The 18386-nt window shown below is 38.9% G+C and overlaps 2 protein-coding genes and 1 long non-coding RNA gene across 6 annotated transcripts; 1 reads left to right on the top strand and 2 right to left on the bottom strand.

The window, feature by feature from the left end:
• Positions 1–1098: 1098 nt before the first annotated feature.
• On the bottom strand, positions 1099–4413 carry LOC131320146 (bark storage protein A-like). Its single transcript, XM_058350742.1, has 5 exons — positions 4088–4413; positions 3293–3360; positions 2846–3001; positions 1611–1862; positions 1099–1519 (listed from the first exon to the last, which is right to left on the bottom strand). Exons 1-5 carry the CDS (start codon positions 4314–4316, stop codon positions 1181–1183), a joined length of 1044 nt encoding a protein of 347 aa, XP_058206725.1. The 5' UTR covers positions 4317–4413; the 3' UTR covers positions 1099–1180.
• Positions 4414–8901: 4488 nt separating this feature from the next.
• Positions 8902–15547, top strand: LOC131320143 (NADPH:adrenodoxin oxidoreductase, mitochondrial). Of its 4 annotated transcripts, none has more exons than XR_009198134.1 (14): positions 8902–9133; positions 9278–9382; positions 9527–9640; positions 9751–9804; positions 9918–10034; positions 10846–10955; positions 11043–11116; positions 11299–11360; positions 11555–11753; positions 12202–12259; positions 12628–12695; positions 12802–12892; positions 12987–13139; positions 13368–13509. XR_009198134.1 is itself a non-coding variant. In XM_058350741.1 (13 exons), the coding sequence occupies exons 1-13, from the start codon at positions 9017–9019 to the stop codon at positions 14125–14127; spliced, it is 1452 nt and encodes a 483-aa protein (XP_058206724.1). In that variant the 5' UTR covers positions 8906–9016; the 3' UTR covers positions 14128–14537. The 4 variants fall into 4 exon arrangements, 1 of the variants encoding a protein (XP_058206724.1); XR_009198131.1 differs by lacking the exons at positions 12802–12892; positions 12987–13139 and adding exons at positions 13897–14189; positions 15520–15547 and having other exon boundaries at positions 8906–9133; positions 13368–13510; XR_009198133.1 differs by having other exon boundaries at positions 12802–13139.
• Positions 15548–16034: 487 nt separating this feature from the next.
• On the bottom strand, positions 16035–17714 carry LOC131320145 (uncharacterized). Its single transcript, XR_009198135.1, has 2 exons — positions 16926–17714; positions 16035–16299 (listed from the first exon to the last, which is right to left on the bottom strand). It is a non-coding gene; the product is annotated as an uncharacterized LOC131320145 (long non-coding RNA).
• Between the last annotated feature and the right edge of the window lie 672 nt (positions 17715–18386).

The following is an 18386-nucleotide window of genomic DNA, read 5'->3' as shown; positions in this document are numbered from 1 at the left end:
AAATCCAACAGAAATATTTTTTTGAAATACAGAAAGCATGGGCCCCACTTCTCAAACGGCACCTTGCTTAAAAAATTTCACAGCTGGGATCCACGGCGCACTGCTGCAACACAACAGTGTCATTTTCTTCCTTCTACTGTAAAAGCTATGCCTTGTCTATTTTTTAATGTTTCAAATATTAGGAAAATTATTTTACACTCCTTTTTTTTTATTATTAATGTATTTTACTTCTTGTCTTTTAGTGTGAAGTTTACACATATAAAATATAAAAGTATTCCTAAAAAACAAGAAATAGAGTGCACTATTTGAAAAAGAAAATGTGAAAATCAATCGTCAAGCTCGTGATGCTTTCCATTGTAAGAATTAAATGCAAAATACGGAAAATGCAATTTACTCAATTGTGGAAACTCAGTAGGCTTATGTGGTAATTTAAAATGTTAGAATTTGGCAACTCTAAAATATCGACTCCAACCATTATGCCAAATTTCTTATTTAAGCATATTTTCACTTTAATCTAAAGTTTTGGAAAGTACAATAACAAAAGAAAATATTTGACAACACGTGTTAAATTTGGCATGAGAGATGAGATATCGAATATTAATATCAAAGGAATTGACCTATTGATCGGAGTTGTTTCAAATGTCAATTCATCCATTTGGCATGTCATGTCAAATGTGAAATGTACAAATACTCCCTCTCTAGAAATAGCTTCAATTTTGGAGTTGTCATTTAAAAAAAAAAATTGTTCTCAAATTGTCACTTTTTTCTTACAAAAAAGACTTGACATTGCCTTAAAAAATACACATAAGTAGAGGTCCACCAAATTCAAATAGGATTTGGCCTTTCGAATATCAACTGGGTTGGAGCAAGTGTTGAATTTAAAAGTGACCGCTACTTTGCCACGCAAAATTTGAAGACTCCCTCTCTATGTACTCCATGATGCGATATTTCTGTAGTATTGATTTGGAATGCGGACTCATAAGAGAAAACAATATACTGAAGGGTGATCAATTTCGAACTGAACAAAGGTGCCCAGTTAAGGCCACGTTTGGATGATCACTTCGTGACAAAATCAAAATGTTGCAACGTATGAACGCATTGACCAAAAGCGTTCTTTATAGAAAAAAAAAGAGAGAGCCGATAAACAGTAAACTGGCTTTTTCAAGAGGCCAAACAAAACCTAAGACAATAACTTAACAAACTTGATTACAACATTAACTGCATTTTGGGCAGCCAAGGAAGCGAAAATGGCAGCTTCATTGGAAACAGAGGAACCCCCACCGGCTAAATCAGACAGGGCTCTGATTGCAACGAAAGGCTTCTGGTGCTGGATGCAGACTAGAGAAACCGCGGCACTTTCCATGTCAATGGCAGTGGCATTGAACTTGGAAAACAGGAATTCCCGATATGCCCTGTTGTCAACAAATGTACTCGCACTTATCCCCCTCTCCACCCTCGTCGCGATTGGGGTTCTTGGTAAACAAGTCGTGGAGTTCACACATCTTGTCAAATTCATTCCCTGGAGTCAGAGATGACGGATGGTGTAAGTGGATTGACATGTCAATCGTTAGGTCAATACCGAACACGGTTGAAAAATGACTGAAACATACCTTGAGCCTTTCTGCAAGTTGAAAGTAATAATCGTCGACGGGAGCCCAGAAGGAATGTTGCCTGATTTCCGGAGTTCCTTTCACCGGAAAAATCTCTTCGGGTTGATACCAAATACGGTTCAGAAAGTTATCCTGTGATTTCTCACTTCCGGTCTCATTGTTGTGTTGGGAAAATTCCAAGTGACCGATACTCCTTGTGTAGTCTCCGTTGGATTCAAATGATAATTCATCTCTAGGCCCATCTCCATATCTCTGTACATATTTTGTAAGCACATAACACGAGAAAGGAAAAAAACAAACATAAATGATACCCACACATACAATCTGTGCACAGATTGTGCACAGATTTTGTTGTGGAGCCCACTACGAGTCCCACACAAATCATCCGAGTACCGGCAGCAGAACTCAAAAACAAATGAAGTCTTGTTTAGATCTGTTTTCATAGCCAGTTTTTGTATTTTCCAAAAGAAAAATAACGATGAATTCGTAAATTCACCCTCGTTATCTACACATATTCTTAGAAAAAACGTCTTTTTACCGCTGGGTACAGAAAATAAAAAGTATTTTCCACCAGGGCCCCTCCAATTAATGAAACACAAAAACTCTATGAAAGTACCTAAACTCTGAAAAATGCTTAAAACCTAGGGTACCCTATGAAAGTGCCCAAACCCTAGGATACCCTATAAAAGTGCATAAACCATAGGGTATCTTATGAAAATGCCTAAATCATAGGGTACCCTATGAAAGTGTCTAAATCGCTATCACCCTATGATAGGAAAATGTACCCTAAAACCCTTATGAAAGTGCCTAAACCAAAACTCTAGGGTTCTAAGAAAGCGCCTAAACTTAAACTCTAGGGTATCCTAAATCCGAAAATTCTAGGTCACTCTAAAACCCTAGGACACCCTCAAATTCTATGGCATCCTAAAATCCTAATGTACCCTAAGGTTTTAGGGTACCCTAAAACCCTAAGGTGGCACTTCCATTAATGGTAAATGTATTTTGTAAAAAGTGGACCAAGTGGTAATTAAATATTCTATCTTACCTTAATGGGAAATATTTTTTATTTTTTTGTACCTAGTGGTAATAATCCCTTAAAAAAAAAGAACAGTTTTTTGACATGTCTTCGAAAATGGGTTTATTTGGAGAAAAATTCCCTGTAAACAATTTATGGATTCGGATTCTCCACAAAAGTTACCATATATGGTCTGAAAATGAAAAGGATATGTATATACCTGCCAATTCCAAAGGCCAGTATGAGCCCAGAAGTGAGGAATAGTGACATCCCCAATCTGGAGGTCAGGGTTTGCATTCCCTGCAATCCCATAGTGAACAACTCCTTTCACCCAAAATAGGGTTAGCAGTAATTCTGTGGCTATCCCTGCATTAAGCTATCCCACAAACACACTGAATTAATTTGTCAAAGAAGAACTTGATTTAGTAAAAGATTTGTTTTTGGGAACTTTTTCACTGCAGACTATAATAAGTTATAAAAATTACAACTTTCAGGACTTTACGGGTGGTCACAATTGATGGGGCAATCTTGTCACGATTGGCAAAAATTTCAAGATCCTCAAAGTTTGCACCAATAACGGCCAGCCACGTGGATAGTTTTGCCCCGATTGTCGACCTTAATCTCATTTTGGGAAGGGGGGGTAAAGTATGTAAGTTGCTTGACATACCATGCCTAATCCAGTCAATACCACAATGACCTTTTCTTTTCCTAATCGTCCCAAGTGAAACCGTCTTCCTGTGCAAGCAAATCACACAAGGAAAATGATTAGTGGTGGATGTTTCAAATTATACGCTAAATACTCAAAATGGAAAATGATTATCGCAATACACATGTATATGCATCTGTATCGATTAATACACTCCGTACTTTTATCTTCATTAATTATCATTCGAAAAGTTTCATAAAATGTCATTTCATCAAATACGAATTTTCCGGAAAAAAGGTTTCTTGTTTACACAATAAACACTAAGCAGAAAAATGGAAAAGAAAAGTATCACTTTTTTTTTTTTGATGAGAATACTGATTAATAGAAAACAAAGCACAAAAAGGATTTATTAATCTTTTATTTACAAAAAACAACAAAAAAGACCGTAAAGTAGGACTGTAAACGAGCCGAGCTTGACAACCATAAAGTAGGGCTGTAAACGAGCCGAGCTTTGTCAAGCTCGAGCTCGGCTCGATTAGTAAATGAGCCAAAAACTCGAGCTCGATCCTTAACGAGCCGAGCTTAGTCTTTTACTAAACGAGTCTCTTTAATCGAGCCAAACCACCCTTAACGAGCCAAGCTTTTGTCGAACAAGCCGAACTCCACTTGGCTCGTTTAGTAAACGAGCCAAAAACTCGAGTACGAGCTAGGCTCGTTTAGTAAACAAGCCGAACCAAATCGAGCTGACGAGTTACTCGATTCGTTTACAGCGTTACCATAAAAGTAAGAGTTTTAGGCTTATCACATCTCCTATACCAGAAAAATCCAAGAAGCCAAACTTTGCATCACCCACGAAGCTAGGAGATTGGAGAAGAGGGCTCATCTCAAAGTTGTTTGGCACCACAATGCCCAAATATGGACCCTCCTTGTTTATTCCAGTGACCTCTTTCATTACATTACGAGAAATTGCACCATCTCCTCCACTAATAAAACACAATACCAAAACAAGACATCCTAATAACGTGTAATTCGTACGGTTTTTCATATTTCTTTCTTTCTCTAAATCTTAGCAGTGTTGATATCTCCGCGCGTAAACTAATCCGGAGGCTTAATTATCAAACAAATCTTGATCAGAAGCCTTCCGGTGGTGTGGAGAGAGAGAGAGAGAGAGAGAGAGAGAGAGAGAGAGAGAGAGAGAGTCAAATTGAAGTGAATGTGAAGAAAGAGCATGAAACTTGGCGACTATTATATCGGAAAAGTTCGTTGTTTTGATGTTAGTTACGACAGGAAAAAGAAAATGTCAAAAGTTAGAATAGTTTCTAGGTTTTGATTTCTCGTAGTAATTAGGAACAAGTTGACCACGTGCCAATTACCAATTTTGGGAGCTTACGAAATTGAATACCAAAATGACTACTAGGCTTTAGGGGTGAGAAAAAATCCGTTAAACCGCGAATCCAGTCCAAATCAATCCAAACCGGAAGGTTTGATCCGGTTTTTTAGTAGTATGGTTTGGTCATGGTTTAAAAAAATTAGAAACCGTGTTATATGATTTGGTTTGTGGATTCACATTTACGGTTGTGGTTCTAAACCGATCCGAACCGTATAATACATACATATATATATATTTATAGTCAGATTAATTTAATTATGATTCACCCAATAAATATGAGAGCTTTAGTCAAATATTTTCTTAATTTATTGATCCTATTAAATCCACCGCAATATTTAATTTTCCTTCCCCGCGAAGTTAATGATATGAACCTTGCAAGTTGGTTTCTACCATGTTGCTACTACTGCCTTTTGCTGCCTCATTTAAATTCAATAGTTTGAGGAATTATCTTTGGCATTTTATTTGGTTAAACTATCTTACGATGTTTAGTAGTTGGCATTATTAGTTGGTTCATTTTAGTGACTTGCCAGTATTTTATTTTTTTAGTTTAAAACTTGAGGCAATTGTAGGTATTCTACTCTTAATTAGTTGGTTGATATTAGTGTGTTTTAATAATTTGAATGGAATTGGTTTTAATTTATCTTCGTAATTTTAAGAACTTTAATTTTTTTTTGAAGACAATAGCTTAGTTCAAAGCAAACCGTGGTTTAAAACTGAAACCGAACCGTATTTTAATGGTTTGGATTGGTTTGGTTTTATGTCTTTTGTGGGCTGGTTTGGTTTTCCAAATTCATAATCCATAAGTATTGGTTTGGTTCTTGGTTTATTATTAAACCGAACCAATCTGGACCGTGCTCACCCCTACTAGTAGGTTTTGATTTCTTGTAACAAGTTGTAGACACCCCAATCTGATTTCTCGATCGTTTTACTTTGTTTTCGGTTTCTTGTTTCCCCGATGATGAATCAGGTCGAAAACAGTTTTGAGAAAATGAAATGGCTTAAGTTTGGTGTACGTGGAACCCATCCTTAGCCCTGAAACCCTTCAACCAAAAACCTGGACCTTGGGTTTGACAGTCGCGCGATGCACTAGGACCCTCGCGCGATGCTTCACTTGCCAGGTGGTGGTCAAAGTCAAAGTTTTGACTGATGACCCTCGCGGGGTTTGTTTGATACTCGCGCGACACATCCAATCCCTCGCGCGATGGTCAACACTGTCATTTTCATCTGGATTGCGTGGTGATCAGGGGGCTACAGGCCTATGTAACCCCGTTTCGTCGACTGAACAGCGTTCTGGGGGGCTCCCCTTGCACCACCTCTACCCCATTCTCCCATCACCTTTGGCACCCCACTTCTCCATCAAGTAATTGTAACCAGCCTTGTTGGCTGGTTGCATGGCCTTGCCTAACCACCAACCAACTCCTCCTTCTATAAATACCCCCCCATGGTTCATCTTAGGGGGTTACCAAAAAAGTTCTCAAGGAAGAAGAAGTAAGTTCAAGCACAAGCACTCCATATTGCACTCACTCCCACATAATCACTATCCAAGCCTCACCACCTCATTCAAGCCATCTTCAAGACACTTAAGCAAAGGTATAACACTTTTCTGCTTACTGTTCAAACCCCTGAGGGGGGTTGACAGGGCCAAGGCTGGTAATCAATACCAGTTGTGGTCCTAAAGCCAGCAGAGTTACAAGTTACCGCGGAAAAGCACTCCCACGCGCGAGATACCCACTTAATCGCGCGACGGTTCTAGTCAGCACGATATGGTTCTCGTGGGGATGGGATCCTTGTCCTCGTTCATTTATAGTCTTATGCCTTCCTGTGGAGAATATTTGTGATATGTCACTGTCTTGTATGCTAAATCTGTAGTTAAACTTAGAATTTTTAGTTATTCAGTTTGAGAATGCCCCTGGTTCGCTTCTGAATATGTTCTCAGAGCCCAGGCATGCAAAGTAGTTCCTGAAAGTCCAGTCAAAACACTCGCGCGAGTATGTCACTCTGTCGCGCGATGGTTGTCTTAATTCTAGAAACTGCCCTTGCATGGGCAGCTTGGCCTTGGCCTCTGTTTAGTCACCCCCACTGTTTAGGGGTTGTATTTCAAAATTATTACTGCACGTTGTAATATTGCTTACTTTCAAGTACTCATAAACTGCGTGGTTTGCACCTGGGTGAGCACTGGTCCTTCCAGAGCCCAGAAGGGGATAAAAGTCAAGCTGTTTGTGAAGTATCAACACTCGCGCGAGTGTATGGGACTATCGCGCGTTGGTTCATTTGCATGCAGGTTGATTCATGCATGCAAGTTAGCCACCATTTGTGCTAATCTCATACAAAGCCCTGTTTTGGTGTTTCAACCATAAGCGTTGGTTTTCATCCCAATTTTAATTTATTTAAACATTCCATCCATCCATGATATATCCATCGCATCCTGCAAACATGTTACAGTTTTAATCCCCGATTAACTGTTCCCCCGCCCTAATTGGCTAAAAATTGATTAATGAAACAGAATCGCAAACAAACATTTTTTCGCAAATGCCTAAATAGAAACCGATCTCCGGATTGGGCGAGAGGGGTGCCATAAAACCCTTCCCCTCTCGTAACCTGGCTCCCGAACCCAGATATGGTTATGACGGATTGGTTCCTTAAACTTTTTCAAATCAAACAGCGCGACAAGTGCTTCAAAATATGGTTCCTTGGGTGTCGGACCTTCAAAACCCGAGTGGCGACTCTGTATTTTGCGAGCGCTTGCTTACCCGCTCGCGCTCCCCCGATCTGGGCCCTCACATTTTGAAATCCGGAAATTCCAAAGGGCACGCTGCCCACACAAGTTGACCACGTGACAATTACCAATTTTGCGAGCTTACGAAATTGAATGCTCTATGCCAAAATGGGATTGCCTATCATTGACAATTATGGAGCAATGAGTATTTTTCAGCGTTGAATTATATAATGGGAAAACAAAAACACCTGTTATTTTCACACAATTTGTTCCACACATATGGAGGACCACTAATTTAAAACGTTAGGGGCCAATTAGGTTTTTGAATCCCGTACTGTATCGATCAGTAATATCGTATGTGGGCCCAATTTTTATGCGAGTGAGTTTGTGTGATTGTAGCATAATTGAGGTAAGCATTATATTTGAATCCAAGCAAGGACAACAAAATTAACTTTTGCATCCGGAAACCCTTTATTGCTCTAATATTTATAGGTAAATTTTTTTTTAATCAAAATGGTTTTAGTTTGATTCTAACAAAATCTAAATTCATTCGCTTGTTAAGTCCATTTTCAACACCTCTATGGTTGCGAAAAAAGAATAATTGTTGTATTTTGATACAGTGTCTTAACAATAGTTAAAAATGGGATTCAATCGCAAGATCCAAACGCATGTAATGGTGTTTTGGGAAAATAATATTATCAAGATAAAGTTTAGGATGACTTTATATATCAATAAACATTTCTTCTTTATAGACTACGTGAAATCACTTCTATTAGTTTCATGGATGATGCTATGGTGTCCCGGTCATTTTGGGGACACCGTAATTTTTGGCATAACAGAACCTTTACAAGCATAACAAAAATCATTAAAAGCATAATAGAACCATAATAAGGCATAACCAAAAATCAACCAAGGCATAACCAACCAAGTTATGCCTTGTTATGGGTTTGGTTATGCTTGCAATGGTTTTGGTTATACTTGTAATGAATGGTTATGCTCATAATGATTTTGTTATGCCAAAAGTTACGGTGTTCCCAAATTACCAGGGACACCGAAGTCATTCCCTTCATATTAATGTATGGAAGCACAACAAGAAGTGAGATGGAAAATATGACAAAAGCCAATTAAATTTTTTTTTCCTGACAATGTAGAGTGTCACGGCCTCACGGGCCAATTTCGCACATCTTACTAATTCTTACAACTTGGAAAAATGACGGTCTAGGATTAGAATTACCGTTTAAAGACCGGTAAAGACGTGATTTTCTGTTAATGACCGGTAAGAATTAGTAAGTGCAAGATTAATGGTAAATTTTGGAAATAGGCTCATTCTTCTTAGTAATTTAGGATCCCAAAGTGTCCTGGACCGTCATTTCCCTCTACGGCTTCTCTCGTTTCACACGTTTTCACCTTGAGGTGAAGTAGCCCCAAGAGTTGCGGATCAAAATTACCAGGCCAACCCTTAGATTAGACCAGTTTCGATTTGGGCTTGCTTAAAGCCCATCTGGAGTTATCACGTCAATTTCAGTGCTGGAAGAAGCCTCATAATTTTGCCCCGCCAAATACTAGTAGAGATTTTTCGAGCTCTTTCGAAATCTGCCGCGACTGGTTGAAACCCTAACTGAATCTTCGATCCAGAGACATGGCAATTTCTAGGGCAAAGACATTGTTTTCGAGAAGCTTCTCTTCCCTCTCTTCTAATCCGTTGCGCGTCTGCGTTGTCGGCAGTGGACCTGCTGGCTTTTACACAGCTGAGAAGGTGCTTATTATCTATCTGTATATGCATGTGTAGCTATACATCGTACATGAGCTTGTTTGATGAACGCCATGATTTTGAGTTGATTAAGTTTTGAATTAATAGTTTTTTTTTGTTTTTGTTTTTTCTTGAATTTGCTGAAACCAGATGCTGAAGACACATAAAGAAGCCGAGGTTGACATCATTGATAGGTTGCCGACCCCATATGGATTAGTCCGGTCCGGCGTGGCACCGGATCATCCCGAAACCAAGGTTTTCCAAATCTTCATACCATTATAAAGTCTTTTGTAGCTATTTGTTGTTGATGAATTACCTCTTGTATTTCTGTATTTATTAAGATGTATTTCTCATGTAATACTCTTAATTGAGCTTAGTTTACCAGAAAACTTGCAACAGATTGTGACAAACCAGTTTTTGCGGGTTGCTCAAAATGAACGATGCTCCTTCATCGGAAACGTGTCACTTGGGTCTTCTGTATCTTTGTCTGAGCTCAGGGAGATATATGATGTGGTAAGGTACCAGCTGTAGATGAAATTTTGTGCTGATTGAAGCACTTAGATTTGTATAATTGCCTGTAAATGGTTTTATTCTTTGATGATGAGTTTGTTGCTACCGACCAGGTTGTGCTTGCCTATGGAGCTGAAAGCGATAGAGTTCTTGGTATTCCGGGAGAAGTATGTGTAAATGACATTGTTTTCGCTTGTGGTTTACTCCTCTGCACTATTGGTATTTTTATGGTATCTTTGACAGACGTGATGGCTTTAGATTTATTGGCTTTCTTGTGTAGGATTTGACAGGGATACACTCAGCTAGAGAATTCGTTTGGTGGTATAATGGGCACCCTGACTGCAGACATTTTGCTCCAGACTTGAAGGGCTCTGATACTGCAGTTATTCTTGGTCAGGTATCTTCTCCTTCTTCACCAGTTTCCAATATGATTGATGGAAGCACCAAAAGTCCCGGGTAAAATGCTGGCAAGAATAACTTACTTCTTGTGCTTTAACTGAAAACTAGACCCGATATGTGGAAGGGAAACAAGTCTATTTTTGTTTTTAATTTCCGAAAAAGAAAAGTGAAGAGGGGGGAACCGGGTCTTAGGTAACTTTTGACTGGTGTGAACAATCCTTTGTTGGTTTCAATTTTGAAATACCACCACCTCTTAGGCTCTTATTAAAGAACTATTATTTTGGTAATATGTCTATATGATGATTTTCTTTTATCACATGTTCTTTCAATGGAAGCAGAGAAGCTTAAACCACACACACTTGATTGGGCATTACTCACTTTAGATTTCCTAATATTGGCTCACAAAATTTTAAATATTGCACTTTATTGTACTTACTACTTGGTTGAGAATTATGTTGATTGATGACATCATAAGACTATTGTGTATCGTCATTCTGATGTGTATTTGAGGTTTCATTTCCAAAGTGTCAGATCGAAATTCGAAGCAGGAATTCTAACAACTACAGTCAATGAGTATGCATGTCCTTTGGAAATATTCCTTACTTGAACAATGAACAAAGACTATTCTCAGCAGTCACTTTGGCTATGTTTAGAATTCTCGTTTTAAGATTTATAATGCACAGAGGAAGAATGATAAAAGGTTTAAGGCTATAGTGTTAGCTGTTTGTAGTTATGAACCCTTTTAATCCCCTTAAACATTCTGACCTGGTAACCATTCAGAGCCAACTATCATCTTTGTTTGCATTCAGGGAAATGTAGCTCTTGATGTGGCACGTATTCTTTTACGACCACCTGCAGAACTTGCAACAACTGATATTTCCAGCCATGCTTTGGCTGCTCTAGAGGAGAGCTCTATAAGGTTTTCTGTCTTACCTTTTGGTACCATCTATTTTGGTTTAGTTGGATCCCAGTTATATTTGTTCTGTATGCACAAATACTTTTGCAGAAAAGTATACTTAGTTGGAAGACGTGGACCAGTGCAAGCTGCTTGTACTGCAAAAGAGTTACGTGAAGTTCTTGGTAATTCTTAATCTCCTGATCTTTGTCTATCATGATTAGTTCAAAGTTTCTTTGCCTTTTTTTCCCCCTTTTGGTTTGGTCTTTCAGAGCTCTCTCAAATTGTTAAGAGTTTTTTTTTTTTAAAGATTTATTGGACCCACTTCGAATGTGGTTTTTATGGAGTTATTGGGGTCTTTCTGCAGGTATCAGAGATTTACATATTAATATTCAAGAAGCTGATCTAGTGAAAACCCCAGCAGATGAGGTAAAATTCCTCTCCAAATATCTGCACTCCTTATTAGTAGCTTGGGGGGCTTTGTTTGCAAGAAGTTATTCTTCCCTTCTTTCTTTGGTTTTGTTTTTGTTTCATGTGTGTGTGTGTGTTGGGAGTGAGGAATTGGCCTGAAATATCCTAACTGAACTGATGCTATCAAAATGATGCCTTGTTATTTGGTAAAGGAAGAACTGAAGAATAGTCGAATCCAGAGGAGGGTGTATGAATTGCTCTCAAAGGCAGTCGTTTCAGAATCATCTCATCTCCGTACAAGCCAGCGTGAAATCCACTTTGTTTTCTTCCGGAAGCCGGTTGGTTTTCTAGATTCAGATGACAGAACTGGTCATGTTGCTGGTGTGCACTTTGAGAAGACAATTCTCAAAGGTAAATTTCATCCACATGTGTTCATGGGGGAGCAGGTCCAGTTACCTCTTTGATGTCTTCTTCCTTTTTCTGGTTGATGTTTTTATTTATTTTTTTGAACGGTCTGGTTGATGTTTTTATTGTCTTACATTTCATTCAATTTTGGAAGTTGGTTTCAAAATTGCAGTTAGTGACTTGTGTGATGTCAGCCAAAAGGTTATATAGTAAATTGGAAATCTGGTTAATTTTATTGAATGCCGAAAGTCAAATTATATTCCAAGTGAGATATAACATTTTCTAGAAGTTAAATTACTGAATTAATTGGTTAATAATATAAGACGACAAGGTTTGCTGGGGGAAACAAGTTGTCGATATCATGAACGTTATGTGAAATGCGTCCGGAATAACTTTGCATCTGTGTGATGCCTAATCCAGCAGCTTATATGTCTTGATTGGTCTCATTCTGCAGGTGGCTTTGGGAAACAAGTTGCAGTTGGTACAGGACAGTTTGAAGATCTTGACTGCAGGTTTTTTTATTATTTTTGAACTTGAGCTAATACTCCATACTATGGTTTGTATACAGGCGGGGTATGCATATGAGAATGCTTCACATACATGTTAGTCACATAAACGTGTCTGTTACTCCTTTAGGCTCACTTGATTTTGATCCACGCTGTTTCCTATTTACCCAAAGTGTTGAATCATATCAACGAATTCAAAGATTATATGCCTTGTTTAGGCACACACTCCCATCCAGACTGCTTCGTGTGCTTGGGCAATGGGGGAATTGAAGGTTGTCCCCACCTACAGTTCGAGCATTGTTTTCCTTATATTGCCATGTCAATTTCTTTTTGAGGTCTTGACTATTATGAGCATGTGCTTACACTCTTTACAGGTTAGTGCTAAAGAGCATTGGTTATAAATCAGTACCAGTTGATGGCTTACCCTTTGATGCTTCCAAAGGTATATCAAACGCATTTTGCACCAATGCAACAATTTTGGAGTTCTGTTTAGTAAAGATTATTTCATGCTATTGTTACTTGATTGCAAATAATTCTACCTCGTCTAGGTTAACATGGACTTTTTATGATTATTGGGTGCTGGTACGTGCCTTGCTGTCGGGTTCCCTTAGCTGCAAACTTTGACGAGACAAGGATAATGTATACGCTTGCACATTAGAATTTGTTCCAGTTGCAATAAGACCAGTATAATCTGTTGTTTACGGTCTTCTTGAAATTTCTATCTCCTTATCAGTGTGGTAAGGCAAGAGAAAATACTTCTACTGCCAAATAAGTTCTTATCATCACCAGACAAGAGGACTACACACATGCGCTGGTATGGGGGTTGGACGCACAGCTCCTTCTTTACCCTTCGGTAGTGTCCACTGAATGGAACAGATGAATCCATGTAATAGGTTCTGTTCACTCTTTATTGAACTTCTGATGCAAAAACATGCATTTAGCATCCTGACGATGTAGACGTAAGAGAACGATAATGCTCAAATTATTATTCAGTCTCGTTTCTCCCATTTGGAATAGGGGCAAGTCAAAACCTTTGCACACAATTTAAAAGTTCTGTTTAGTCTACACAGCTACCATGCAGAACCTCATCTCCTTGTTTGACTTTGTTTTGCAGGCATAGTTCCGAATATAGGAGGTCGTGTTTTAGTTGATTCTTCAGGAGATCATCAACAACTGGAGGGTGTTTACGTATGCGGTTGGTTGAAAAGAGGACCAACAGGGATCATTGCCACAAACCTTTATTGTGCTGAAGAAACAGTAAGTAGCCCCTTGCATCATATATTGAAGAACCTATGATAGTGGCGTCCATCATTGATTAGGCATGCAGCATTTTTTGAGAATATTATTAGTGCTTTATTTGCTACGTTTTCTGCATTTTCTAGTGTTTGGCATGGCAAAAAATGAATGTCAGTGTAGAAGGTTTCAAGGGCTGGTGGGAAATAAAGTCAATTTTGGCGGAAAATGTTCCATGCCTACGTAAGACCAAACATACCAGCCACCACCAATGTTGCCAATTGCCATCACTACCTTACCACGACATTACACCATTGCCGCGCTACCCTGCCACAGCCAGTAGCACCATAATTTTTCAGGGTTTATAGGTAGTGATTACCAACTGCTTTAATTGTTGTTTGCGGTTGCAGGTTGTGAGCATATCTGAGGACCTTGAGAAAGGAGTATTATCTGCACCTAGCTTTCCAAAGCCAGGCAGGGAGGGACTTCTACAGTTATTGGATAGTAGGAATGTCAAAGTGATTCCATTCTGTGCTTGGGAAAAGATCGACACCGAAGAGAAAAGGCTTGGAAGTTTGAAAAACAAGCCTAGAGACAAATTAAGCACATGGGAAGAGCTACTGAAAGTTGCCTTGGAGTGAAGCGATTCTCAAAGTTGAGTTATAGTTTTTCAGAAAAAGATAAATTTCATTCACAGAATAGAGTAAGTTAATCTTCTATCAACCCACAGAATATCTGAAAAATACATGTTTCTAAGGTTAACTATTAATACTAATATCCAAAAAATACATATTTTCTTTAGGTTAATCACCCATCGACATATTTGATACCCCAGAAAAATACACCTGTTTTGTAGAATAATGTTGTTTTTATCGACCTGAGAGTTGCCCATGCCACTCCCCCCACTTATTGGCTCCGTCCCTACACAGCCCCAACTATACTTTGTCTTGGTAGTTTTCATCCCCTAATCAAGCACTTCATGTAATTTGGTCTCATGGTTTGTGCTTGTGAAGCGTTTATCAAAACTCTACTTATCAGTTGGCTGGGTACATGGTGCTTATCTTTTTTTCTCCTCGTCTTTTTTACTTTCTCATAATGGATGGATCACTCCTTGACTTGTGACATCTCTTTTTCATCGCCACTACGATATAGTGATGTGCTTTTCTCAGTGAGAAAGATAAGTTGAGAGCTGAGGATTTGCATCCTCAGGTCTCCATCAGGCTATTGTAAGAGTAAAAATGGGAAGTCAAATCCCACAATGGTTTTCTTTTCTTTGCCACAGGCACTTCTTAAAACGCCACTATCTTCAAGGAAAGTTATCCATTATATGGAGATGGAGACTTACTGGTGATCAGAATATGGGAGGGTTGATTTTAGGCTTGTGATTTCACACCAGCTACTCACATTTCGTTCCAACAGATTCCCACAAAAACATTTAAGTAGTTGCTATCTGGTATGCCCAGGGAGGCTATTGTAGCTATTTTACGCAATAAGGTTGACTGACTTTGCAGTCCATAATAAATAGAATGGTTAGTTCGGTAGTTTCAGACGATTCAAATTTTTGGGTTGATGTGTATTCCATTGGTGGGTGCATGAGCCTTGTGACTTTTCATTTAGGGAGCTTTGACCACACACCATCACACAACACATTCATCCAATTAAACTCATTCCTCCTATTTAGCCATCTCGGGAATATGAACTGTCGTTGGCATTAAACACATTAGGAACCTATAAATTGACGTACTTCTAGAGTTTGAGATACTATGAAGGATTGAATGAATAAGATTTTACAAGAGCTTTAAGCTTCTATGATTGTGTTATGCAATTCCATTCTTTGGTGTGAAGCTAAAGAGGCCTTAGGTGTGATGCCTTTGAAAATCTAGGTGTGAGGCCTAGATCTATCTTTTTAATACCCTTCTTCATGCTATTGAGGAGGTCGAATGCCAATTTTATTGTTTGTCCCAAAATTCATGCCCCTTTATGAAATTCAATGTCCAAGATTTCATATATTTCACATTTTACCCTTTTTTCAGCACCCAAGCAAAACTCATGACCAAGTAATAAGTTAATGGTAAGGGCAATTTTGGAGAGGAAAAAAAAAGTGTACATGGAATCATAATGTCTCAATAATAAGTTGAATTCCCAAGGAGGACCAACTTTTTGGGACGGAAATTGTAATAACTAATGCAAACACAAAAACACCTTTGAATAAAGTTTGAATATCATGCACAGCCGGTGTACTTACATTTAAAAGTTAAGATACCAACGGTTTGTTGCATGCTTAGGTGCTTCTTGATGGATCCTTCAAATAATCTGTTTTGATTGCTAATTTCAAGTGTAGAAAAGGATCAGCGGCTGGCGCCCATTGGTGTTTGGTTGCCCAGCCATGTTTTGAAAATTTCCCAAGGCTTCAAGTGAACAGAGAGTTGCGCCTGTTAGAGCCAGCTAGGTAACTGGGCACTCCAAGACGATGGCCGATAGGGGGGTTAAAGGGAAAAAGGTAGTACAATGAACCTGAAATATTATGCAGTGTACACCCAAATAAAAAGAACTAAATCCGCTCGACAAAAACAAAAACAGTCTAAACAGAGAAAGACCCATAACTTAACATTGCTTGAGGGCCTGAGGCGCTTCATATTTTAATTATTTTTTATATACAAAAGTCACAAAATCATAACATTGCGTGACAAGTACTTAGCAATTCGAGCATGTTTTCCATTACATAGCTACTAGAGTATGTACAAAACTCCTTTTCCAAAAGTAGCCCCATAGCCTACGATCAAGCACACGAAACTCTTTTAGGAGGTTGTTCCCTACACATCAAAATGGTAGTCAGCATAACAGTTTCAATATAGAAATGTCCATGACACTCAATGCTGCAATGCGCTACATGCCCAGGCTGAGCCTTGCATATTAGTTAATGAGATGAGATACCTACAAAACAAAGTGAGCTAAACTGTAGTTCTCAATTTTCAATGTACTGAATGAGAGAATATGCAACACTTGTTGCACAACATTTCCAATATGTTCTTACGAGTTCCATAAAGAGCAAGCCTCCTTTTTAGATAGTAGCCATAATGAGCAGCCCAAACGGAAGATCAAAATCCCTTCAACTTTATACAATGCTAAGAAAAAATGGATGCATGCACGAATTATTTTACATGCTCAAGGAGCTATAACAATGAGCCAATGATGTATACAGAGCAATGATAACCATGATGCACCAATAGTGATAACCATGGAAGCTGTGCTATTAACAATTATAGATATCAACATTTTTGCATGCACATACATGTCTTCCATACTATAGCTACTCTGAAAACACAATGTCAGACAGTGCAACAATAGGAGTACTTTTTTCAAACCCTCGACGGCTAAACAAAGTAAGGACGGTGTGCAAACCAAAAACCAATGGATGGGAGGCAAACCATGATCATACCCATGTTTCTTGAAGTGCTCTAGATACTTCAAAACATCATCAATTGGTGTCGCTTCAATTCGGTGGTGATTCCTATAGTGAATGACACCAACAACCCCCTTAGCTGGATGGACAAGAGGTCCCCCAATTACAGGGCCCTACATCACAGTAAGTGTTAAGTAATAACAGAGTACGAGATCACGAGAATGATGTGTGGTATGCAATACACACTCACACCCAGATGAGGAAAAGAATAAATCAATTTATGAAACCAAACAATTAACAACATGCACCGGTGCCAATAAGATTGAGCATCATTCATAAAACTAATTATTCAGGAAAAAGGTATAATTATATATAGACATTCGAGTCATCTATCTGCATATTCTCTCCCAGACAATTCTTTGTGAAGCCACTTTGGGAGGACATTGTGTCTAGAACCACTACATCAATTCTTTGCAGGCGGCGGTGTTGCTATTCTTTCTGCGTCAGAGAAGCTGGAAAAGTGGCATGCTTCAACTTTTGATCAGAAGATTGGTGGTGTTACTGTGGCAAAGAGCATCGAGTTCAAAGATGTAAAGAATATTGGTGCAAGCCTTGTTAAGCATGTTGCAAATGCTACGAAGCAACGTGCCTTGTTAAGCATGTTGCAAATGCTACGAATCACGTTGCTGGTGATGGTGAGGTTTCTTACTTTATGATACGCTTGGAGTTCTTTACTCTTATTATGTTTTGGCGACTGAACGAGTAGGGGATATGACCAACAGTGTAATATCTACTTAAAGATGACAAGAATCTGATGGGGATGTTGCACATTTTCAGGTAACCAGAGATATTCTACGATTGCTGAGCCAATCAGCCCTCTTATTGCTCTTGCTCTAGCTATTGAACGGGTCCGGTTGGCATCCATAATGAAAACTGGGGTCCTTTATATTGCTGCAATACATGGTGAGGTTTTTTTTTTTTGAATTTACTCTTTAATTTTTTTTAATTACGAGCTAAATTTTTTTTGTTTTGTTTTTATTCACAGATGGTATATGGAAAGTGGGGACAACATTTTTCATTGATGCTGATGGCACATTTATTTCTTGTGCACATGTCTCGTGTATATGTGTGCCCGGGAAGGCGGGGGAACTTGACAAGTTCAGGGTAGGGAAGGTGGTGGTGCTGAGAGTTGGTGGGAAGTTTGTGCATGTTTTTGCCGAGATTCTGGCAATTGATACCCTCAAAGACATGTTCATCGGGCGCATTCAAAGGGAGTATGTGTGAAAAACACACATCTTTGAATTCAACGATGACCTCCTACCTCCTGGAGAGACTGTTTATGGGATGGGTCATGCGTTCAACTTTGCGTACGCCTCTAGGACAGGGGTTATGTTGGATCCCTTAAGGCGAGTTATGAACCTTAACACGGCTCACAAAGAAAGGATTCTATTGAATCCCAATGATTGCCTGGATGAGTTTTTTCTTTCTGAGGTGAAC

The sequence above is a fragment of the Rhododendron vialii genome, chromosome 3a (assembly GCF_030253575.1).
Source record: "Rhododendron vialii isolate Sample 1 chromosome 3a, ASM3025357v1".
NCBI lineage: Eukaryota > Viridiplantae > Streptophyta > Magnoliopsida > Ericales > Ericaceae > Rhododendron > Rhododendron vialii.
The sequence above is the reverse complement of the archived record's forward strand: the minus strand, read 5'-3'. Positions and strand labels throughout refer to the sequence as shown.